This window comes from Sinohyriopsis cumingii, chromosome 10 (assembly GCF_028554795.1).
Source record: "Sinohyriopsis cumingii isolate HCF-2022 chromosome 10, ASM2855479v2, whole genome shotgun sequence".
NCBI classification, from domain to species: Eukaryota; Metazoa; Mollusca; class Bivalvia; order Unionida; family Unionidae; genus Sinohyriopsis; species Sinohyriopsis cumingii.
This window is the reverse complement of record NC_142970.1, coordinates 84,962,437-84,983,651: the sequence shown is the minus strand read 5'-3', so window position 1 is coordinate 84,983,651 and position 21,215 is coordinate 84,962,437. Positions and strand designations below refer to the sequence as shown.

The 21,215-nt window shown below is 38.0% G+C and overlaps 1 protein-coding gene across 1 annotated transcript in view; it reads right to left on the bottom strand.

The window, feature by feature from the left end:
- Positions 1 to 20,569, bottom strand: part of LOC149790499 (uncharacterized) — a 37,222-nt gene extending 16,653 nt beyond the window's left edge. The window contains exons 1-8 of the mRNA XM_089973230.1: positions 20,461 to 20,569; positions 16,176 to 16,628; positions 14,233 to 14,487; positions 10,802 to 10,951; positions 9,188 to 9,604; positions 7,987 to 8,096; positions 7,354 to 7,512; positions 5,939 to 6,048 (exon numbers count right to left, since the gene is read on the bottom strand). Coding sequence (XP_089829356.1) covers positions 5,939 to 6,048; positions 7,354 to 7,512; positions 7,987 to 8,096; positions 9,188 to 9,604; positions 10,802 to 10,951; positions 14,233 to 14,487; positions 16,176 to 16,628; positions 20,461 to 20,569 — 1,763 coding nt within the window. The remainder of the gene's footprint in view (positions 1 to 5,938; positions 6,049 to 7,353; positions 7,513 to 7,986; positions 8,097 to 9,187; positions 9,605 to 10,801; positions 10,952 to 14,232; positions 14,488 to 16,175; positions 16,629 to 20,460) is intronic.
- Between the last annotated feature and the right edge of the window lie 646 nt (positions 20,570 to 21,215).

Here is a 21,215-nt window from a genome sequence, read left to right as displayed (position 1 = left end):
CTCTTTGACGGATTCCGCTCCCATCGAGTTTCAAATCAAAGGACAGCCCGAAGATTACATCGATCTGAATAGCAGTTACCTGTACTTGAAAGTGAAAGTGATCAAAACGGACAACACCAATCCAGGAGGCGATGCTAGAGTAGCTCCTGTCAACAATTTCATGCATTCCTTGTTCAGCGAAGTGGACTTGTACTTGAATAACAAACTGGTCAGCAGCGGCATGGATACTTACCCATATCGTGCGTACCTGGAAAATCTCTTGACGTACGGAAAAGAAGCCAAGAATACTCATCTGGATGCTTGCGTGGTATGGAAACCTGACACGGCAGGTGTAGCCACGTTTAGCGACACAGTCCTGACAGAAGATGACAATCCTCACAATGTGGGGTTTAACGATCGTCGTAAGAAAATTCTGCAAGGGCGAAGTTTAGAACTGATGGATCGTTTGCATTTGGACATGTGGTTACAAGAAAAGTATTTGCTGAACGGGGTGGATATCCGTCTGAGACTGAATCGTAGCAGTGCCGCTTTCCATTTGATGGCCCATGCCAATGAATACAAAACTATCATTCAAGAAGCCCGACTTTACGTGCGTCGTGTGGAAGTGTTACCTAAAGTGGAAACGACGTCAGTCAGACGTTGAGCAGAACGACCGCCAAGTATCCGATACGACGCGTAGAAGTGAAAACGTTCACCATTCCCGCTGGACAGCGATCTATGATCGAAGATCATCTGTTCCAAGGACAGTTACCCAAGCGTTTGATTGTTGGTATCGTCAGGAATTCAGCCTTCAACGGAACCCACGATCAAAATCCTTTTGAGTTTCAACATTACAATGTGTCCAAGATCGAAGTCAGTCGCGACGGCAAGAGCTTGTGTACCCGACCCTTTGAGCCTAACTTTGGTGTCGCGAAGAATTATTTGAGATCGTACTTGTCCCTGTACGAAGCCACGGGACAGTTAGGAACCAACACTAGTCACGGTATTTAGTACGACGATTATGCAGGAGGCTATGCTTTGTGGGGTTTTGATTTCACTCCAGACCAAGGCAGCGACGAGGGACATTTCCACCCTATAAAATCGGGTCAGATTCGTGTGGAACTTCAGTTTGCAAATCCACCTCCAGATCACACAGTGAACGTCATCCTGTATGCAGAATTTGACAATACCATAGAAATCAACAGTTTGAGAAAAGTCATTCTAGATTATTAGAAGCTATGGAAGACTGTTATCCCTCTTTACCTAGTGGAGAAACTTTGAAGATGGAATGTAAGGAGACCGTGGAAGAAGAAGAAGAATCCCAAGACGAAGAAGTTATCATGATGAAGTCAAGATGGCCAGAACAAGAAGCCCATTTAGTCTCCTGTTTTGCTACAGTCCTGGCAGATATAATGAAAGAATTGATCAAGGAAGAGTGCTATGGATGTCACAACGATTATCCCAGTCAAATTCAACACGACAAATGTCTGATGTTAAGTCAAGAAGAAAATTTGGACGAATATCTGGACAAAGCTTGGGATCACATCGAAATAAAATTCGTGTTGAACGAGTGGTATAAAGGCTTGGATAAACATTCTTCTCCTCCATTAACGTCTCTGAAGTGCCGTCGCATCGAATCTCTCTTTGACCAGAGTAAGAAGTCGGATCTAAACGCCTTTTACTTGTCAGACATTTTCAAGCAAAAAGTCAGGATCGAATTGATCACTTATCATTACCTGTGAAGAAGAAGAAAAAAAACACACAAAACATGGATACCTGGGAACTTTATTACCTTTTGAACCACAGCTCGTACACGGCTTCTTGGAATCCTGTCGTCTGTGCTAAAGATGAACTCCTTCATCGTAAACCTCAAGACCATCTAGCTTATGTCATCAACACGGACGATAGTCATCTCCCAGGAACCCACTGGGTAGCCGTCTACTTTCCTCAAGAAGGATGTGTGGAATATTTCGATTCGTATGGATTGCCTCCTTTGGAAGACGATATCATTGACTTTATGAGAAGAAATGCTCAGACCACCCGATTCAATAATGTGAAATTACAAGTCACAGATTCCTTGGTTTGTGGACAATATTGTGTGTATTTTCTGCATCATCGCAGCCTGGATTATTCCTTAGAACATTTAGTGACTCGTGTTGATCCTCGTTCTTCTTCTAGAAACGATGTGAAAGTAGATCGATGGTTTTGTGACCATTATGCTTATCTTTTGTCTCAAGCTAGGAAACGTAGTGTCCATCAATGGCCTAATGACTTCCAACAGTGGAAATCACAATTTCATTCACAACCTTGTCAGCCTTGTCCAAAATAATGTGTTAGTTGGAAAAAAGATGTTTGTGTTTTGAAAAAAATGTTTGATGTTATATTGTTAAAAATGTTATAGTTGTTTGTTAGTGTTAAGTGATTTTGAATTAAAAAAAATGTTGTTTTGAAAAAAATGCCTTTGTCTTTTGTTTGGCTATAAGAATTTTGATTCATGCTCTTTGACTTCTTACTATCCCTCTCATGGCACTCATTCAACGTTCCGGCTCGAAAACCGTGGAGGGATCTTTTCCTTCACGTCCGCGCTTTGACTTTAAAGCCGTGGGTAGCCTCCAGTCTAACCATCCATTGTCGACTCATCCTCCTACGAAGATGTGCTCCAAACTAGCTAAGCTAAACGAAGCCTACGTGAATTTTCACAGGGTCAGACACAGTCTGATACCGAAGCCAGAAGAGATAGAGAATGTGAGAATGTTAAAACTCACTGAAGACCTGATAGAAGAGCTCTTCAGAGAAGAAATGAACAGGGAGAAAGAGGAATGGACAGAGAAGTACAGACTTCAGAAACAACAGAGAGAGCAGCAACAGCAACAACAGCAGCAACCTGACAGAGGCTTTGTCGATTGTCGTATCGACACCAAAGAGTTCTTCTTCTCTTTCCGAAGAAGCAGACCTATCGTCAGAAAGTCTATCGTCAGAGGACGTCGCATTCTTAGAAACTAAAAGATTGCCATAGCAAACAAAAAAACAGCCCTTTTCAGGGCTACCCAATACTCTAGAAAAGAAATAACAATCGATTTGCCAATGTAGAGTAGTGTGAATATAAACAATGACTCTTTTGTGGTGTGAGTGTATGTGTTTGTGTGGATAGTAGATTATGATCATGTTTTTTTGCTGTTTGACGTGCGTGGAGAGTAGATTTGGGGTTTGATTGCTTTGCGTATGTGGATGGTATATTATTGGTTTAATGAATTTTTTTAGAATAGTGATGGGTAGTATAAAAAAAGTCAGTGAGTGTTTCTTTTAGGTCCGCGCGTTGTTTGGTCATGATCTAGGTAATATAAATTTTGTTTTAGGGGGATGTTTTCCTTCACGTCCGCGCTTTCACTATAAATTAAAAATCGCTCGGCAGTCTAGCTACCCTTGCTGATTGATCAACAATAAAAATGAGTAGCAGACTTGAAAAACGTTTTGAACTCCAGATGCACTTGGAATATGCCAGATGCCTCCTGAACGAGCTGGCTGCGGAGGCCCTTGTGGAAGAAGCCAGGATAGAACAGGAGGAGGAAGAGAGAAAAATGAAAGAAGAGGAGGAAAGAAAGAGAGAGATCAGGTGTCACCCTATGATGAACTCTGTGTGCAAGGTGACACCTGAGGCAAGGACATCTCCCCAACCTGTAGAAGCACCACAGTTACAACAGGAGGTAAGGATGCCGATTCATCCTAGAATTAGAAATAGAAGAAGAGAAAGGGAAGTCTTCACTATTCCAGAGACAGAAGATTGGAATAGTGAAGCCACTCAACCCGCCTCTGCGCTTACAGCAACAAGGGTGAATTGGCAAGGAGAATGGAGTCGAAGATGTGTGTGCGGTGCCAGACCAGGAAGGTGCCAGCATTAGATAGGTGCATCTGGAGTTAAAAAAAACAGCCCTTTTCAGGGCTACCCCAATCTCTAGAAAAGATATAGTAATACATTTGCCAATGTGTGTATGTAGAGTAATGTGAATATAAACACTGACTCTTTTTTCCTAGTGTGAGTGCATGTGTTTGTGATTGTAAGAGCTCGCGTACGTTTGTGTGGATAGTAGATTATTGGGCTTTGTAAGTGATCACGTATGTTTGTGTGGATAGTAGATTTGGGTTTCATTTTAATGCTTTGCGTGTGTAAATACTAGATTTTGGGTTTGTTTATTGCTGCTTCACGTATGTGGATAGTAGATCATATGAAATGAGAAAAGTAGGGGATGTTTTCCTTCACGTACGCACGTTGTTTGGTCAATATCTAGGTAATGTAACTTTTGTCTTAGGGGATGTTTTCCATTACGTCCGCGCTTTTCGTATAAGAGCCCACAAAGTTCATCGTTCGCACCATTCTAAGGAATAAAAAAGAAGATGGAAGTGTCCCAACTGTTTAATGATTTAAGGCATGTTTATTTTTGGATGGTGGATGGTGAATATGGAGTTGAAAGGATTGAAAGAGATTGGAGGTTAAGAACAAGTCTGCACTACGTGAAAGAACTAAAATTAGCCAGGGAGATGATAGAGGGATTAATTGAAGAAGAAGTGAAGAGATTGAGAGGGCTGATAAATCCCCCTTATGTCAGAGTGGGGACAATAAAAGAGGCCATGGAGAAGGTAAAAGAAGTAAGAAGGTTCTTGGAAGAGATAGAAAAAAGGTCAGAGTGGCCCTTTGTCAAAAGGAGTGTTGAACAATTGAAAAAAGGGGAAGAAAAGATGAGAAAGGTGATAGATGAAGAAGTGGAGAAAATAAAGGACAGGTGGGCAAAAGATAGAAAAGAAGAAGAAAATAGAAAGAAAAAGGAAGAAACTAAACGCTAACTGGATAAAAATCCAACAGAAGTTCCGAGCCATGGGTCACCCGGACTGGATACCGGAAACAGAAAAGAAGAAGAAGAAAGGAATGATGGAAAAAATAAGGGGATGGATAAAGAAGTTAAGGAGTTAGAAGAAGAACAACAAATCCAAAGGCCCTTTTCAGGGCCACCCACGTCTCTCGAAAAGAGATAGACTTTCAATTGCCTACCCCTTTTTACATTTTTTTTATTTAAAACAAAATAGAGACCCCTCCCTGTTTCAATTTTCGTATGTTCCATTTCCATAGACCCATCAGGTCGGGACCTTATTAAAATAGGGTCCCGACCCTGTTCCATTACCCCATGACGCTCAACAGACCACCACTCTATTTCCCCATGTTCAATTCCCCTTGACGCTAGACAGACCCACACTCTATTCCCATGTTAAATTCCCCTTGACGCCAGAGTTGCCCATGATTTTTTCCCATGTTAAATTTACATAGACGCCAGAGTGCCGGGACCCTGTTTTTAATGGTAAGTCCCATTGACGCTAGGGTGCCCACTTCACTACTAACAGTCCATATTCCATCACGACTACGTACAGATCGTCAAACAATGATGTTACAGAGTCGGTGTCATATGCACTCGTGCGTAGGAGATACACTCTTATGTCGACTTAGTAATTAATTCTCATTTATCTACACTCATTCCGGATTCTTATGAGCAAATAAATCAAGTTATATCTGATTATTTATAGAGAATTACAAAAATACATTAAACAGTATATATATATATATATATATATATATATATATATATATATATATATATATATATATCAATGGCAGCCTATTTTCAAAATCTCTTGTATATTATCGTTTTCATTTGATATAATATCCAAGTGTATCCTTAATAATGCCTGTGAGATTTCATAGCCGTTCACCTCCCATAACTGGTAATGAAAGCACTAAACTTAGATTGAATGTCTAAATTTACCTGATAAAGGCTTAGTTACAAGACAATGTGTGTTAGTTGTACTTTGCTTTGAATATGTTGACCTACGCTAATGTATCAAAGAAGTCGCTTGCATGAAAAAAGCAATAAACACAAATTGGAAAGAAAATCAATTAATTTCTGTTACACACCGTATTATCTTTTCAAGTTTCTCTTGTTCATCTTGCAGGTCACGAACTGCCTCCCAATCAGCCAATAAATCATCATACATCAGGTTATCTGGTATGGATTTCAAAAATCTCTAGAATGAAAAGTCAAGAAATGAAAGATACTTTCCTTTGAAGAAAATCTGCATATATCCACTGCATGATAGATTAGTCATTATTTTCACAACTTTCTCAAATGCTGGCACTAACAATTAAAGAGGACGCATATGTCTCTGTCCAGTGAACGAGTTATTTTGCTTTCTATTCTATCACGAGCATAATGTGCATTAAATCTTTTTGTGTTTGCCAAATTTAAAAACTATTCAGCTCAATGTCATCATTCCCTGGACTCTCGTCTGAATACATACAATGCAATTTCATCATACACTTGTGTATACTGTGAAAAAATTACAGAACCACTGACAGACTTATGCTTCAACTATTGTACTGTTACACAGCCATGGATAAGGACATCGTTACATACTAATAAATATTTAGAAAAACGCAGGATGGTATTGTTTGATGCATTAAATGTAAGCATAACAATGTAATTGTAATTAAACCAAGTTGAATGTTATTAGAATACTTCTGTTGAGGCACAGCAAATGTTTATTAAAACGCATTCATTCAGTATAAATTATGTAATAAGGACCAGTTTAGGATCATCAGAGTCTTATCAAAGTTCAGAAAGTTTATTTTAGGAAGACATATTTTGATAAATTCTCAAAGGCATTATACATGCCTTGATGGTCATAATTACTCTTCCTATTGTAGGTTTGTGTTGTTTATTTAAGGTTCTGGTGTTACGTGTGTATAGTTCAAATACGTCACTATAACAATGCCTCATTAAACTGTATGCAAAGAACATAAAACGCTCTAAAAACAAAGCAGCAACATACATGAATAAAATACTGAATACAAAGGTTGACAAGTAAGGATCAGTACAACACTCCCTGTACATGAACACAAATTTCCTGTTAAAAGTCAGGTATGGACATAGATCCAGTTCGATAAAGTAGCATGAAACGTATTCATACAATGTTCGTCATAATAATTTAGTCTATCTATAAAGCGGTATCGTCTCTCTGTCAAGGATTGCATTATGACGAGGTAGTGCTGTTTCAAATCTGTACAACAATAAGGCGGTAAACGCTGGCCGTCCTGGAGAGAGTATCTAATGAGTTAATGCTGTATCAAGGCCGTGTAAATATAAGGCGGAATACTATATGGCTCACATGGATAGATTTATAATGAGGTAGTGTTGTATCTGATATTCAAGACAAATATCAAGAAACAAGAATTGCATTATGGTCTTTTGTCGTCCAAGACGAGTGCAAATGTGAACGTTGCAAAGACCTGCAACATTAGATGGATTCTACGACTTAAGAGCTGAACATTACCTTGAGAAGTCCTGCAGCGTCTATAGGACTTAGTTCATTTAAGCACTCGTCTCCATTGTCCATTTTGCTACAAAGCTCTTTCAGAAAATTCTCATTTGGAGATATTCTCAGAATCCCACGTGTGTGTGGTCCTTCTCTAAACAAAATTGTCAGCAGATGCTAACAAGATAAATGTAAAGTAGAACATGAGTACATCTCATCCGCTCATTACGAATATCAATATGTAACACGATTCGACATGTTCATATAATAAATCGAAGGAGTATATCTGATGAAATGTATTCTTTTTTTCTAACGTTTAGGTACTCATCCAACCCAAATAACGTACTTAACATTGCTAAATCAGAACATTTGTCAATCTGTTTCATAAAGTCATTTGGTTAACTAATGGATAAGTTCTTACCCCTACTGGACATGGATTTGGAGTTTCTGCTATTTAAGATACACATCCAACCCACGCAGCCCAAACTTTTTTTAGATATTGTTTTTCAGGCTCTTAGGTGCATCTAAGTTTCATAACTGTGACCATAGTGGAACATGTTTTAATTTTCTGTTATCTTCACCTAACTGAATTGGACAAGTTGTCAATATAGTTCACTAAGTGAATGGGTAAAGTAATCGCTAAATTCTTACCATAACTGGTTTTGGAATAGGATTTTCTGTTGTTGTCATATCCTGCAACTGTCGGCTAAACAATTTTCTCTGCGGCTTTTTCTTCTCGCTGGAACCTTTTTCTCCATACTCTGCAATTAAGATTACGTGTACAAAAGAAGATTGTCTTACATTTTAGTGATGACAATGGATCTTTTTATTTTTTAAACAAACTCTTCGACACAAAGAAGCGTGGAACAAACTGAAAAAGCGTATGATGGAACAGGTAATAACAGAACTGTAAGCTGAGTACTAAATGTTTTTGGGCCACATTCATTTAGCAAAACTAGTATTTTTTCTCTCTCGTTTGAAGTTTTGTTATTACCCCAATAGGGCATATTTATTTAAAGCCCTTATCCATATTAGTAAACAAAATAGTTTAAACAAAGAAAATATTATAAACGGGGGAAAAATAAAATGCACTAAAAAATGCAAAAAATAAAAATAAAGGAAACATCTGTTATCAAGGTAAATACAAAATGTGGGTAAAACTCCTTATTTATTTTTTGGGTTACAAAGTGGATGTGGCTGATAATCAGGAAATATAAATATGCTAAACGATTATTTTAATATGACACTAAGTCCGTACATAATCCGTTTTATGACAAGAGTGCTGCATATCCGATATGATTTACATACACACATCTGATCATTACTGGAAATGAACCAAATTTGGCATGGAGTTTGATTATTAATAAGGCCTTAACTGGCATTTATGTAATTACCAATTCACAGCAGCAAATTCTCTTAATCCCGTCTGATATTGAAGACGGTGAACACAAGACGATGGGTTTGAAAATCAGGGACTACACGTGTGCTAAATAACGATACAATACTAGCAAATGAACTCATCAATACTAAGCAGCATATCAAATTTGGTTTCAAGCGAAACTACTTAAAAGTTAAACCACCTCATTCTTGCGAAAAATAAATATAATTATTTTATTGAAATCTCAGGTTAAAGCAAATATTTTTTATACAGCCAAAGTGATGACTACATTGAATCCCTACAAGGAACTATTTTCATTTAAGACCATCAGTCTATTATGAAAATCATCACTGTGATTTTCTGTTTAGGAGTAAACAAGCGATTTGCAAAAAGCTGCCACGATACCATCTTAATGATATTGTGGTATTGATATGCTAAAGATCCTGCCTAATAGATCAGATTTAATAATAGTACCTTTGTCTGCTGCCTCATCCATCACAACTAAGTAAGCGTCAAATGCTTTATTTTGTCCTTTGATGACAGGCTGGAGAATGTCTAATGCAGCACATTTAATACGTGCAAAAATGTGTACATCACTTGTACAAAGATACACTTTCCTTGCGCTGGTCTCCTGACTTTGGCGGAAGAAAACATTGATTGCATTTAAGAAGACTTTCACAAGCGATTCAATGTCCCATCCACCAGTTGGAGTTATATCAAAACCAACTGTTCCTTGCTTCTTCTCCTCACATTGGCGAAGTATAGCACAAATATTTTTCATTAATGATGTCTCTGCCACTTGATTTCCTCCAGAGCTCAAAGGAACATATGGAACACTCATCGCCATCCTCATAGCTGATTGTGCATTAATGAATTCTGACTCCTGAGGGCCTACATGCAAGAAACAAACTTTAAAATGAAAATGGAATAAACATTGACGCAGATGTAAAGAAAGTGAACGCTTGCGTTAAAATGGACCAATTGTATTCCTATGCAAAAGGTGTCATACGTCATAAGCGTTAAATGTTTCAGGTGCTGATACGAAAAATCAATATTGGGTAGAAAGAAAATTATTATTGGACTGGACTTCATGCTATATTCGTTGGGATTATCTGACATTTTAGACTGAAATCCTTGATATAATATAACAAAGAATGTAAAATACATGTAACTATTTCAGAAACACAAAAGTTTTCATATCAATTCAATTATGATGTCTGATCGTTGAAGCACTAGAAAAAGTAAATAAAAAGAGGTCCATAAAACATAAACTCTCTGGACAAGGGTCAAAACATGCAACCTAAAAGTCTGGAAAACCCTGCAACTTATATCATTGATCAGATTTTTGTTCAAGTTAGTATTGATATACCACTCTTCTTGAAATATTCCAAATGACTAATCCAAATGCAAAACATTACGAACTTTAAAATTGTTTAATTGATGGTTTTAAATATATGTGAGGAATATATTCCTTAAGTCTTATATGAGTAAGTTGATAAGTAGGTTTTCATGTACTGTATACACATATAGAAACAAAAATGGCGTTACTAGATGACTGCACCCAAGGATATGTATGGCTGTATACTTGTTTGCATTCAACTTGTATAATGGTGTTTATATTTAAACAGAGAAACATTCAGCAATTGAGGAGCCCAAAGTTACCACAGAAAATAAGATTTTAATTTATTAATCATCGCTTCAACAATTGGTTGTTCCATGTCTTTGAGGATTGAGGATCACCAGCTATCCCCTATGATTATCATTTACTGTCTTGCAATGCATCTGAAATCTGCAATAAAACAATCGATTTATACCGAATTAAGCCGCTGTATAAATCGTTTTATTAAATCTTATATTTTTATAAACGCAAATCAAACTGACTGATAGTCTCTCAAATTTGTTTTGGTTGTTTGTAATATATTTCTTTCCTTCTTTCTTTCTTTCTTAGATCAGGTTACATAAATATTTATTATAACACGTTCCTGCAATGTCTTTAAACCTTTCATATATCAACTGTAATATATATATATATATATATATATATATATATATATATATATATATATATAAGCAAACTAAAACATGTACCTGATGATGAGGCAGGTGTCTCGACTGTTGTTATTATTACATCAGGCTGACAATTCCCGGCCAGCCTTTTGATGACGCTCACACATTGGTTGTATGGATAAATGAAAGTGGTATGGATGAATGAAAGTGGTATGGATCCTATTGTTCCTCCTGAAATAAAATGTATTTCAAGTGAGGGAATTAACTTCTGATATAAAAAGAGAAATTAATTATTTTTTTAAACAATCATGTTATCTGCAAGGATAATCAAAATGCAATTTGTTTATTCACTCGTGAATTTTTATAGCAACCTAAAATATATACAGTAAGAAGAGGCAGACTTGAGTCAGAGGAAAGTATACAAGATGACGCAGGATATTTGCAGCCTAATAGGACACTGCTGTCAATTGATTATTCTGCCAACAGTATGGATGATTCCAGACTCTTAAATTTCCCCACTTATTGTTTTCAAAGTTAATCACAAGCCCGTTAAAGTAGTTATCTGGAAACACTACGAGTCAACAACAATATTTTATATCGCAATTCTGAAACGCAGATTTGTCCTCAAATACTAGACATATATTGATAATGTGAAATCAATAAAGCAGCCAAGAGGTTTTTCCATGCAATGATATCAAACAGTATTTTAAACTCCATATGATACAGAATCCATCGTCATACAACAAGTAGTACGTCTATGCAAAATATAAGCATATCTAGAAATATATGAGAATACACTGATCATAAGCAAAGTAAAATTAAAAACTACAATTTTCAAATTATGTTTTAGCCCATTACATTACATCTTCTTTGAACTATTTGCCATATATTATATACTATAATTGATCGTTTATAACATGCATCGTATGCTGGCTTATTGCTTGATGCGCGTTATATAGAAGCGTTTGGTATTGCTTGTGTCATCTTACGTTTTGCTGAATATTTCCTTCTAGGTTTCATGCATTACAAACGTATGACACACCCTCTAACTCTTAAATTCTTTTTTTCTTTCTTCCCTTCATCATTTTTCGATCGTTTAATATATATAAATGGATCTAGAAATAGCGATTTTAGCCAGCAGAATAGAGTATTGATTTTCATTCATACAGGCCCTTATATATGTGTGTCTGTGTGTGTGTGTGTGTGTGTGTGTGTGTGTGTGTGTGGGTCGGTGGGTGGGTGGGTGGGTGTGGGTGAAAACGCTATAAATTCCTTGTACAGTATTATCAAAGCTGAGTAATTTTCCTATCGGAATATAAGGTCAAAACGCCATGTCTGCAGTCAAGTATCACACTCTTGTACAGCGGTATCTGGTTTCAATACTGGTGTAGACAACTAACGGGATTAGCAGACCTGTGCAGACTATTTCACAAGGTGAAGATATCAGAACCTGTCGAAGCCTGTTCTGTTTCAATCGACTGAACTACAAGTCATAGGACTTAATGGTATCGGTGAAGTGAATAACGCTTTGGCGCACTAATCTTAATGAAGGGCAAACGGAATATGTCTTTTGAAACCAAATTGTGTTTCAATAAAGGATACAAATGGCATGTAGAATTAAAATGAAATCAGTGGAGGAGTTAACACTAGTGCTCAGTTCAACTTAGATCGACCGCACTGGTGCCCTAGTGGTTAGAGCGTCCACCTCGGATACGGGAGGTCGCGGGTTCGAACCTCGGCCGAGTCATACCAAAGACTTATAAGAATGGTACTAGCAAATGAAACGCTAGGCGCTCAGCATTAAGAGGCTAGTGTTAGGACTGGTTAGCCTATTGTCAGGATAATGTGACTGGGTGGGACATAATACACGATGTCCCAGGGGCAGGGGACAGGGAATAGTTTTTATTTACAAGTGTAATGCCGCATTCTCCGGCTTAGTAAAAAAAAATCCAAAAAAAAAGTATACAGGTGTGAGGTCAGAAAGGATCAATCTATCTGCATAGCTATATTAAAACAAAGCGTGAGAATATTATCCACTTGAACAGAGAAGTTAATCCCTTCACATACCTGATAATTCTGCGAAACAGTGTGTGTGTGTGTGTGTGTGTTAAACAGGCTCCTTTTTTCTACATGAAGTGTTTACTTACGTTCTGTTTATGTAGGACCATTTTTACCGGCCAGCGCACGCGTCCACTCTCTGCGCATGTCGGATAGCCCGGTTGTAGCGAGTGCATACATTTCATTTTATATATGCTTTTTGACCGGTCCATCGTTGGGTCGGGCGGAATCGCTGTCTGCTGTTGCCAATGCTGATTCAGAACAGTCGCCATTGTTTGGCGTTAAATCAGACTTCTTTGACTGAAGAGTTACTCTAACGAGACGGTATAATTTTCTGTTTGGTGTAAAAGACAACAAGGAATTCAGTGTGAATCCATTAATTGCATCATTTATCAAATTATTTTATACTTTCTATTTTCCCTCGGAAGTTTTGTCTCCATCCATCAAAAACAGAATCTTCATTGCGGTTGCTAATTTAACTTAATTATTTACTTTAAATAAAGCCTTATTAATTTAAATGGAATTTGATCTTTCCCTTTTATGTTTAGTAAGTAATAACTTTACTTTGAGGAAATGAACTTCCTTTCTTTTCCTTCTCTCTATCGTTCAGTTTGTAGACCTTGCTGTCTTACTTCCCACCCACCCCTCTCTCTCTCTCTCTCTCTCTCTCTCTCTCTCCAGTATCTAAATAATATCACTGAATCCGCGTTTTAATAGAAAAGAACCTGGGTTGGAATGAATTAAATACGTGGGGACTGTCTGAATGTCTGTCTCCGTCCTTTCGTCCACTAGCTTCGCTGATGTGCATCAGCCCCACCCGCATCCCCACTCCTCTATCAATCAAGTCTACTAATTGCTGAGGTCTAAAAACTGCGGAAAGCCCTAAATACGTTTTGTGAATAATTGACTCCGTTACTTGTCCTTATTTTTCCCCATCATAATAATCGTTTCTGCCGTCACCACATCGACTCGCTGACACATTATAACGAATAGCACCATAAAGAAAAAAGACGAATATATTCACTATCATTTAATGAATATAAATATGAAAAAGAACACATTTTTTCAATGTTTAATAGCAACTAAATGTTTTTCTGTCTCATACCTTAGCCGACATAGTCATGATGCTATAGAAATTCAGTAATAATTCAGAATTAAGACAGTGTGTTGACAAATGACAAAACATGTTTTTTAACAATTGTATTAGCGGAGGCAGCATATGTTTAATTCCTGCAGAATGATTACGCCACAAAATGCAATTTTGTTTCGACTTCAAGAAGAGAACCTTGCCATTTTATTGCCCAGACATATTGAAAGTTAAATTGCATCGAATGCTTAAATATTCTGGATAATATGTTTTTGCCATTTGTAAACATGTCAGTCACCATAAGTTTATAGTTCTTTTTATGTTGCAAATAAATAACAAAACCAAATATGAACCACAGTATACAAACCTTCGTCGGGTTGGATGCCAATATCTTCCGGTCTCTTCCCTGTATTATTGGCTATAATCCCATTCTTCATAATGAGAAGCAGCTTTGAAAGCTTGGCGACCTGCACGGTTGCCTCTGATAGTCTGTAATATAGCCTATGGACACGAATGTTGTGACCCTTGAACTGCGCTAGCAGCTCCATCTCTTGTTCTTGAAGGTTCAATATCCGGGACATTGTTGCCACATGTTTGCGCTGTTTTATGTCCCGGATCTGCTCTGAATGGAGAGCGCCACATTGAGATGAAAATTTTCGTAAGCAATCGGACCCTCTAAGATGTACTATAGATCCAAAGTTTGGCATTGCAAATAGATATTTTAAAAAATGTTGGGACCCACACCTGCAATAGCTCTGTTTTGAATCAGCATCGATTCCTGAACCGAGCTTGTTAACAGTACAGGAACGGTGCTGCCCCTTTTTACGTTAATTTCAAGAGGTGTAAGCAGCTTACACAAACCTTGTTCTTGTGGAAAACGTTTCTCCGATTTCACCTTGTGCTGTTTCGTGTTTATATTTTTTATATACCGTACTGGCTTACTTCAAGTCCTAATACTTCTTGTCTTCGCAGCTTGAACAAGATGATCTGGACTAGTGTTATTTCATTTAATGTTGACCGATCTGCTTTCCCTTCTTCCATGGATACAGTTTGATCTTGAAGGTGCTTTGTTAAGACGTTCATGTCGTTCGCAAGGGGTAGAATCATAGCTGAGTTTCGTTTCTTAACTTGTAATGTTCGTTGTGCATGAGTTGAGACTTCGTCGGTCCATTTCAGCTCAAAGAATGTGTTAAAGGGCATCAGCGCGAGTCGTAGTCTCCACATCACCACATTGTAAAGCATTTCCTTTCATGCTCTTTGATCATTTCTTTAATGTGTGTCCTAATTGTAAAGCTAGAAATGGCATGGCATACTCATGTGTCACTTCTTTGAACTGTGACACCCCCGAGCTGTTCAACGACATCTTTGAATTTAGTTGTTTTGATAAAGTCTTTAAAACAACTATTGTACAGGCCAGTTCTTGTCCTCAGGCAAACAAGAAGCCTTTCCAATTCTCTCATTTTGGATCTAATATAATTGTGGGCATCTTTCTCATGTCTTATTCTACATGTTTCCTTTCTCGCTAGCTGAAAGATTAACGTGTCACATTTGCACACTCTGGATACGCCATCAACCCTCATGGTTGCAGTATATTCTCTTAGAGCTGCATTGGTTTATGGTGGGTGGGGCTGGTAACATCATTCGGCTTTTTGAAAGCACGATTTGACGCGACTTTCCATCAGTGCTTGACTCCGGTTTTAAGGGACATTTATGTCGCCACAGCTCATAATTGTCATAGTAACCATAACACTACTCACATGGTGTATATGAATGAATTGAAGCATGCGTTGATGGTTGGTGTAAAACCAAAAGACTGCCGTTTCCTCTTGTTAGAAATGAGCAGTTATGGACAAGGTTGCCACGATTTCATAGTTTGCAAAGCATAGCTTGCCATCTGTCTCACCAATATATATCGCTACATCAGATTCATTTGTGTGCATAGTTGTAAGATGCCTCGTTAATTTGGAATAAGCTTTCTCGCAGCACAAGCAGTAAGCTTATTTGTCCCATTTCTGAGCACCAACTTTATTTGAAGTTGTCATCACATGAATGGACGAGACACGTTTCCAGCCCGCAACTTCAGCATGCTTTGTTTGGCCTGTAAATCTGACATTCAATTACAGTGCTCTGTTTTTGTGAATCGCATTCGTTTTGGGCAATGTACCATCTGAATACTGCAGACTATTGTCACATTTTGCATCTCTTTCCTTATTATTGAATTTGTCTTTCATTGAACCCTCAAAATGTGATTCATTTAATTCTAAATCAGACTCATCGGATGCTTCGCTTTCTTTCGATGGCTTCACTCACTTTCAGAGTTATAATACAGATCTAAGTCTTCTTTATCAGAGGATGATACAGTGATCTCCCCTGTGGAACCTACATAGTTATTGTCTTTACCGTTCGCGTTCTCCGTGTCGTTTATAGCCATAGTAAGCATTGTGGTATTTTCTTCAAGGTGTCGAAAATCCGTGTCAATACTGGTTACATCAACTGGGTCGTCGTTTTCAGTATCAGTGTTCATAGCTTCGTTTTGTTCCATAGTATTACAGATACGGTCGGTCTCTACTGTTATATCCACATTCTCTTTTATGATACCAATTTTAGTAATTTCGTTAGTAAGGATATCCTTGTTTTGGTTGTTACTGTTCTTCTTGTGGCCACATGCATCACTGATGTTATAGGGTTTGGGGACATCAGTTTTTTTCCTCACGTCGACTTTCTGTTTAACACTATCTAATGCCCCTGGAAGCTTTCTTGAGCCTGAAAGAAAAATGAACACTGGATTATTACTTTTTTGTATATTTTTATTTTATTTGGATAATCTATTTCAAGTTGCGATGGTGCGGTAGTTAGCGTGTTGAACTCATAATCAGAAGGAGTTCTAATTGGACATAGGACACAATTAATTTTACTATATGTTCTCTACATTTATTTCTCCGTACTGACCTTTCCACTGTGTGACAATCAATACAAATCATATGTTAATCTAAAATACCTTCAAAGATGACTTCACGGTGAAGTTCTCGTCAAAGGTTGACCTGCTCTTTTTTCAGATGCTGAACTGTCAACACAGCAGCATGTAAACAGAACACAGATTTCACTTCCGGATCATCACCAAGGCCTTATTACTCACTGTGCACTGTCGCCGAAATACACACATACAACAACACCCTGAGCTCAAATTATCAAGAATAAACAGTTACCTTTAAATCCCTACCAAAAATGTATAAATAAAACTCTTCTATCACCACCAAAATGAGAGAGGAAAAAATGTTCTAAAAATAGACTAGAACTACATTCGTGGGTACTGAACTGGAAGTATTAATTGTGAAACGATTCCAATTGTGCAACCGGAACAGCTAAAGTCAGTAGAAGTGGCTTGTCCTTAGCAAGACAGCTCAGAGTATTTGTCTTGGCCATATCCAGCCTTCATGTGTTCTTATGTTACAGTCGTGACAATCTGCGCGAGAAGACGTGGCAGCAGGTTGTAACAAGCACGTGCATCGCTGATTCAAACACAAAAGGAAATTTGCAAACGTGCCGAGGATATTATGAAGGACACAAGTGCAACCGTGGAATTGGTGGATGCGCTAACTCGACCAGAAGTTAAACCAGCTCCAGTTCGTAAGAAAGATTAACGTACCATGGTTATCAAGAAAACAGCAATTGCAAGTGGAAAGACAATTACAAACTTCCAGCGGCGATGAGTGAAGTCAAAGAAGACGTTGAAATTGAAGAAGCTGTTTGCATGCTTGCACATACCAACCGTATTCTTGATGAAGACTCAGCCGGTGTTCCAATCCGCAACCTCCGGCATCCGAGGTGGATGTTCAACCACTTAGGCCACTGGAGAGGTCTAGCTAGTGAGGCGATTTTAAGAAACTCCTTATACGTGCCGTTCTTTTCAGACCTCCGAACTGGAAAGATAACATTATCAAATTACCATCAAAGACACATTATAAATACATGAACACAGAATCACCTAAAATGGTATTTAGGGAGTTTAGTGGGCAGAAACAAGCTACCGGTGAAAGGTGGAAGCATTTTATAAGAATGTACAATGTCTCTGCGATTAGAACTTAGGGTGAACATTTATCGAGAGCATATATGACACTTTTTTGTACATCAGCCAGTAATGCGATTACAACAAGAATCGGCAAGACAACAAGAACAGCAACAACAAATCTACGACGCGCAGCATGTGCACGCGAGGAACTGGCCGAGGCTCTAGAGGAACAGCTCCATACATATCTGGAACAACAAATCGAGAAGCACATTTACCCCAAAGCGAATAGCAGCAAATAGAAGAAACAAGTTCAGTTTTAAACCAGCCATAAACGTGTACCACCAACTGCGAAAACCCCAGAAGAACGACAATTTGGTACAGATTAACAGTTTAAAATGTCCTTAATGAACTCACAGCGATCTGTCAGCGATTGCTCAACAATGACATCATGGACAAAAAAAACATATCGCGTGTTGATGCATAAAATTGTTGAAGATATCACCGATTTATATTTACAACACCTGTGATAAGTTCTAAGGTGACTTTGCGCAAAGTCAACGATACGATACAACATTTTGTCGTACGTACAACCCAAAGCGTTACCTCGATGCTCACAATCTCATCAACGAGACCAAAATTCAGTGGGAAGTTTTCTACACCGGTTAGCGCTGAGAAATCACGCACATTCGAGATCGCACTTGCGTCTCAGCTAGTATGTTACAGTTGGTCTAATATCCGATCAAGTAGTGGTCTGTCTGCGTACAACCCATTTCTGTTTGCACAAGAACGTGAAAAATATTTGGGTATGGTAAAACTTCCTACAGGAGAGTAAGATATTACTGCAATCAATGATTAGGTCCTACGAAGTATTTTTGTGTTGACCGGTACTGACTCTTCAATTTCTATAGTGAACATGAGCTCACTTAACTCCATCATCACAACTGATTATCCACAAACCGTTCTTGGTTGGCCTAAAGATCTTCCCAAACCGTTCTTGGTTGGCCTAAAGATCTTCCCGAGCATGAACTTTTATACTCACAGAATCGAAGGGACATAATCAGGAATACTCGACGACGCAGATCAATATTACTTGTGACGCCATCGGAGGTAGCTATGAAAGCCTGTCAGGGTTCGAGATCGACTGCGGTCATAAGTGACTCCAGCACCACCAAAAGCGGTTACGGTACCATCAACAGTAACAATGCCGGCTGCGACTGGTAAAACCATGAATGAAGTCGCTCAATAACTATTGTCAGAGTCAGCGATAGAAAATCAATTTTAAAATACGTAGACATTTCGGACTAAAAGATTCTAAAGGTGTGCTCCAGTACAATCCTGATTGAATGTCGCGCACTGTGATGTCACAATGAAAGCTACGCATATTAATAAACAAATTCGTAGTACCCTTGATGGTGACGATTCCACTCGATGCGCTTGTACTTTAGTACATGGCTACCGTTGTAAAAGTCCGTATGTGGAGCTCTACAGTTTAATATTTTGCATAGGGTTTAAGAAAAAGAATTTCTCTACGTTTCCTTACTGGTTATACTGGCTAATTAAAAAGCCCTTCTGTATCTTATATATTGTTTAAAGAACCTTTATTTCCCTTTATATTGTTGTATGATTGATGGGTGTAATATGGGTTATAGAGTATACAACTTGGCCTTACTCCAGATGTGCACCTTTTAAACAAATGCTAGCTCCACTTGGTCATTTTCACTTCCTGAACTTCAAATGTAAATTGTAAAAACGAGCCGATAACCTTTTCTTTTACATTTTATACATTTGGTAATTCATTCATTGCATTTTCAGAAACTGGTATTGTCTAGTCTGGCAACAACAACAAAAATCCATATTTTGATAGCTGCTAAGGATAGTTTATTTTAGACAGGCTATGTCTTGGAGCACAAGGGAGCAGTCATTTTAGTTAGCAGTGTGCTTTGAATATTTACAACTTCCAAAAGTACAATATCCAAAGAAATGTCAGCCACATTACATTAAAGTAGCATGATTCGGTCTAATTTTCACGTCATACTGTAATCTTTATCTTTTCATTTGTCATTCATCGATGTAAAGTTTTTGCGTGCAGTTTTCAAAATATTAAACGGTCTGTATCCGATAAATTGAGTTTCAGTGAAGAAAGTTTGTATCGTGAAATATTTGCAAATTAACATGGTTCACTGCAGTATGAAACGGTCATGGCAAGGTGTGAGGGTTGTTATGGTTGAGGTGGGGTGCTCCAAATAGTTTATTTAAATTATTATAGACGTCCCACCCAGTCTCTGTTTTGGTTGGAAGGTAACTTAGTGAAAGATAGCTGTAAAATCTCCGACCCCCACCCCCAATTAGCAATGCGGACGGTTAAATGATAGAATCAACCAAAAAGGTGAAATTCAACGAATACCAATTTTATGATAATTAAATAGTCAAGTGCTTCGAATTTCCCAAGTACTCTCCTTCAGCTCGACCCTGTAATAGCCTATTGCATCCATTGATTAGTAGTGTGAGATAGAGTTCAACCTGTCCTTGTATTCCACTCATCTATGTATTCCTCTCTCCTATTCCTCCAGTTCCTTCTCCTGTTACTCCCGACTTCCTCCAAATTCCTTCTTCTCCTCGATTTCTCTATACTCCATCCCTTCTCCACTTTCTCCTCCTCGACTCCTTTTTCTCCTCGTTCACTTTCTATACACATTCTTTCCACCGACTAGACTTTGATCTGCTAGTCTCACATCCGTCTACACCTCTTGGAGACTCAGGATTCAACTGAAGCGGACGTTCTGTCCCCTAAAAGCTTCCTTTTCGAAGCTTTGTCTTTCCTTAGAATTTGTTTCTTCTAAGTTTTACGGCCAAATTCTTATGTTTGTGTGGATCTTTTTATAAGAAGAATTTTGATCAAAATTTATTTAGAATTAACATTTTGATGGGGTATTTATTTCCCTAGTGTGTTCCATGGAGTTGTTCATCCGATACTCTGTTTCAATTACCAAGTTCGGAATCGGTCCCCTTTATTTGATAAAGTGACCTTTGCTAGAGGTCTTCTATGTCCTGTGAGTGCTATACGTATTATTTGCTGTAGTGTGTGTATGTTATAGATATATATGTAAGGACAGCGTTTATATCAAATTTTTCTTATTCCCCTCAGTTTTTCTCTACTGTTCTCTCTTTCTGTCGTTAAAAAAATGAATTAAACAATTTTGGTTTTAAATTTCTCATTTTTGGGGGTGCATTTATCAGGATGGAACAATAATCGGTTTTGAGTCAACGATAAAGAAAAACCTAGTATTTTAAGCGTTTGCCCATGGTGTGTCGATTCTCGTTTCTTCTTGGATTGATTTGTA